Below are 3,155 nucleotides of genomic sequence, written 5' to 3'. Positions count from 1 at the left end.
AGCCCACCCTTTAATCCTGAGGTTCATCTGCCGGGGCCAAGCACGCTTGGACAGTGGCAGCGAGGTCCTCAGGACGTAGATGGATTGCCTTATGGGCTAACGAGCTCCATCTGCCCGGGGAGGGGCCCCGACCGGGAATCGAACCCGGGTCTCTGCAGTGACAGTGCAGTGTATTTTCCCCTGGACCACTGGGGGCTCCTGTTAGTCCAGATTTTCCATCTTAAAGGATCATTAATTTTAAAACATCTGTGCTGCATACTCCAACTTTTCTTGGGACTATTAAGTCAATTATAAAGATGAATACAGACGTGACTAAATAATGTAACCTGCAAGTAGTCTATGCACACAGCTCATTACAGAGTTTGAATGACTGTTACACAATACCTATTCACATGTTTTATTTGTTGCTAATATTAAGCTACTAACATTTTTCCTTGAATCCAACACAGGCAAGTTCATAATGTTGCTTTCAAAACATTAATGAAATAGAGGCAGGTATGTTTATTGATGTACTAACACATCTATATATGTATTTTCTTACCTCTGCCTTTGGGGGTGATTTCTGCCACCAAATCATCAACAGTAACATGCTCTAATCCTTTCTCTTTAATGACATCTGGGGAAGACCAAGATCAGTATTTTAAGTCTTTTAATCCATTAATTAGAAGACAAAACCTGTGCCACTGATTAGGATACAAAACCTGCACGCATATGTCATCACAGAATATGAAGTAGCAAATGACCTAAATGTAGGTTATTAACTCAGTACCTACAGCATTTGACACTGGATTAGTCTCTCACTCATCCATAGGTTTAAGGATGGGAACTTGTCTCTTCTGATGGATCTTGTTCAGCTCATATTTTAAAAACAAACAATTACAAAGTTTTATCTCCTCTGAGCATTACCAGATGTGCCTATTACTGGAGCGTTGTAGCACAAGGTGGCTGCTTATCTCTTAGAACACATTATTTACATCATAGTGAGAAAGATGCAACTGGATAAAGGCTCGGGAACATACAAAAAGAGAGAGCATGGACAGTGCTACTGCTCTTCCTGTCTGATTTAAACAACATGTCTCTATATTTCAGCAAAGTTGAAAAGTATCTCTGAAAGAAAGGAATATAACTATAGCAAAATAACCGTAATGATTAAGATATAGTGTATGATTAATACACATCAGTATTTAAAGAATTTTCTACTTATAGTGCCTTGCACATTACTGAAGAATGCAGAAGTCAAAGTTGAGAAATAATCTCAATTCAGTAGCATGAACCTAAAATATTATTTAAGTATGTTTTTAACTGTATGTCAGTACATAGGATTGATTGTCCCCAAGACACTAAATATGTTGTCTGAACTGACATCATATGAACTATTAGTAAACTGCTTTTCTTGGCTGAATTCCCTGAAATTAATCCTGGATTGCTCAGTTGTTGGTCCTAATCCATAATGGCAAGAAGCTCTAGAACAAGCTACAAAAAAACCAAACCAAAACAAAACAGAAAAAAACCCCAATGAAACCTCCATCACAACAAAGGAACTGGAAAAGAAAAAAAAACCCAACAAATCAAATAAACCCCACAACCTCCCCCAATAACAGAATGTTTATGGTTGGAAAGGACCACATTGGGTCATCTGGTCCAGCCTCAAGCAGGGCCATCCTAGAGCACATGGCACAGGATTGTGTTCAGACAGTTCTTGAGCATCTCCAGTAAGGGAGACTCCAGAACCTCTCTGGGCAATCTGTTCCAGTGCACCGTCACCCACACAGGAAAGTTCTTCCTCGTGTTCAGATGGAACTTCCTGTGCATCAGTTTCTGCCTGTTCCCTCTTGTCCTACTGCTTGGCATCACTGAGAAGAGCCTGGATCCATCCTCTTGAGACCGTCCCTTCCAATACTTATAAATATTGATAAGGTCCCTTCTGAGTTATTTCTTCTCAAGGCTGAACAGGCCCAGCTCACTAAGCCTTTCCTCATCAAAGAGATGCTCCAATCCCTTAATCATCTTTGTCACCCTCTGCTGGACCCACTCCAGGAGCTCCATGTCTCTCTGTCCTTTCTTTTGGAGGTTATTAGGCTCTTAATGCAGACAAATTAACTTCTATTTTTCCAGTCTCAGCAGCTGCAGTTACAGTTCAAAGTACTAATGTAAGCAAAATATTTTACATTTCTTTACTATAGCAGAGTGTAAAGCATACAGTTAAGAAGGCACATAAACATCCCTTTCATTATCTGTACTGCTGAAATGGATAATCTCTGGCAGTGGCATCAACCAGACGACTGCAAGCATGAATAATTTCAGCCTCCTCTGCTGAACCTATGAAAACAATTTAACACAGCCCTACAGAAAAAACCAAACAACTCTGTAACAAAATATTGAATTTCCAGGCACAATAGACCAAAACAGAATTAAAGTGAAATCTCAAGGGATTTGTTATTTGCTTTAAGGAAATTTCATCACATGGTAATATTCCTGGATGCTTAAATACTATGTATAACATTATCATATGATTTACAAATCAGTAAATTGTAGTAATGCTAAACACTTAACTCAAAACTAAAGACTTGGGTATTTAGAGGTTCATCTGCTTGTTTTCCCTCCTCTAAGCCGATCATCTTATTTTCAAGAATTGTATTCAGAAAGAGTTCAAATGCACTTCTTTCTCTCCTGTGTGTTGACAAAGTTGCAAGTTCAGTAAGTTAAGAGTTTGTAAGCTGCAAACCACTGTATTTGCTCAATTCTTCTTCATCTTTCTCAAAAAAAAAGCTGTATCATCATGAATATTTAGGGAACCAATTCCCACCCTTGTCTCAGAAGCTTAATAAGGTTCAGATCAGAGTTCTTCCAAGATTTTTTTTGCCAAGATAGTAAAATGTTTTCCTGCATGAAAACTAACTGCCAGGGATACTTTCCTCTTTCCTAGATTTCATTTAAATTGACTGTTAGGCAGTGCAGCCTTCATCTCAGTTAACTACAAAGGATATTAATTACTTGACCACAGTTACCTTTGCAATGTGCCTTCAACTGATCCTTCCAGCCGCATTCAATTAATTTGGCTCTCAGCAACTCTTTAAGGCTGTTAAGACAATATACAAACTTGTTAGGAACAGCAAACACACCTGACAGCTTAAATATGCTTCAGTGTAAAAGTT

General features: G+C 38.7%; 1 protein-coding gene across 1 annotated transcript in view; it reads right to left on the bottom strand.

Annotated features, from left to right (window-relative positions):
• The window catches only part of LOC114073544 (transcription and mRNA export factor ENY2-like), a gene marked incomplete at its 5' end in the record, with an annotated part of 4,352 nt that extends 1,217 nt beyond the window's left edge, over positions 1-3,135 (bottom strand). Inside the window, 2 exons of the mRNA XM_027911281.1 lie at positions 542-616; positions 3,009-3,135. Of these exons, the coding sequence (XP_027767082.1) occupies positions 542-616; positions 3,009-3,135 (202 nt within the window). The remainder of the gene's footprint in view (positions 1-541; positions 617-3,008) is intronic.
• Positions 3,136-3,155: the final 20 nt, after the last annotated feature.

Source organism: Empidonax traillii, unplaced genomic scaffold (genome assembly GCF_003031625.1).
Source record: "Empidonax traillii isolate 1590-97213 ecotype Southwest subspecies unplaced genomic scaffold, ASM303162v1 scaffold6940:size5499, whole genome shotgun sequence".
Taxonomy (NCBI): Eukaryota; Metazoa; Chordata; class Aves; order Passeriformes; family Tyrannidae; genus Empidonax; species Empidonax traillii.
Note: the sequence above shows the minus strand (reverse complement) of the source record. Positions and strands in the feature narration are given on the sequence as shown.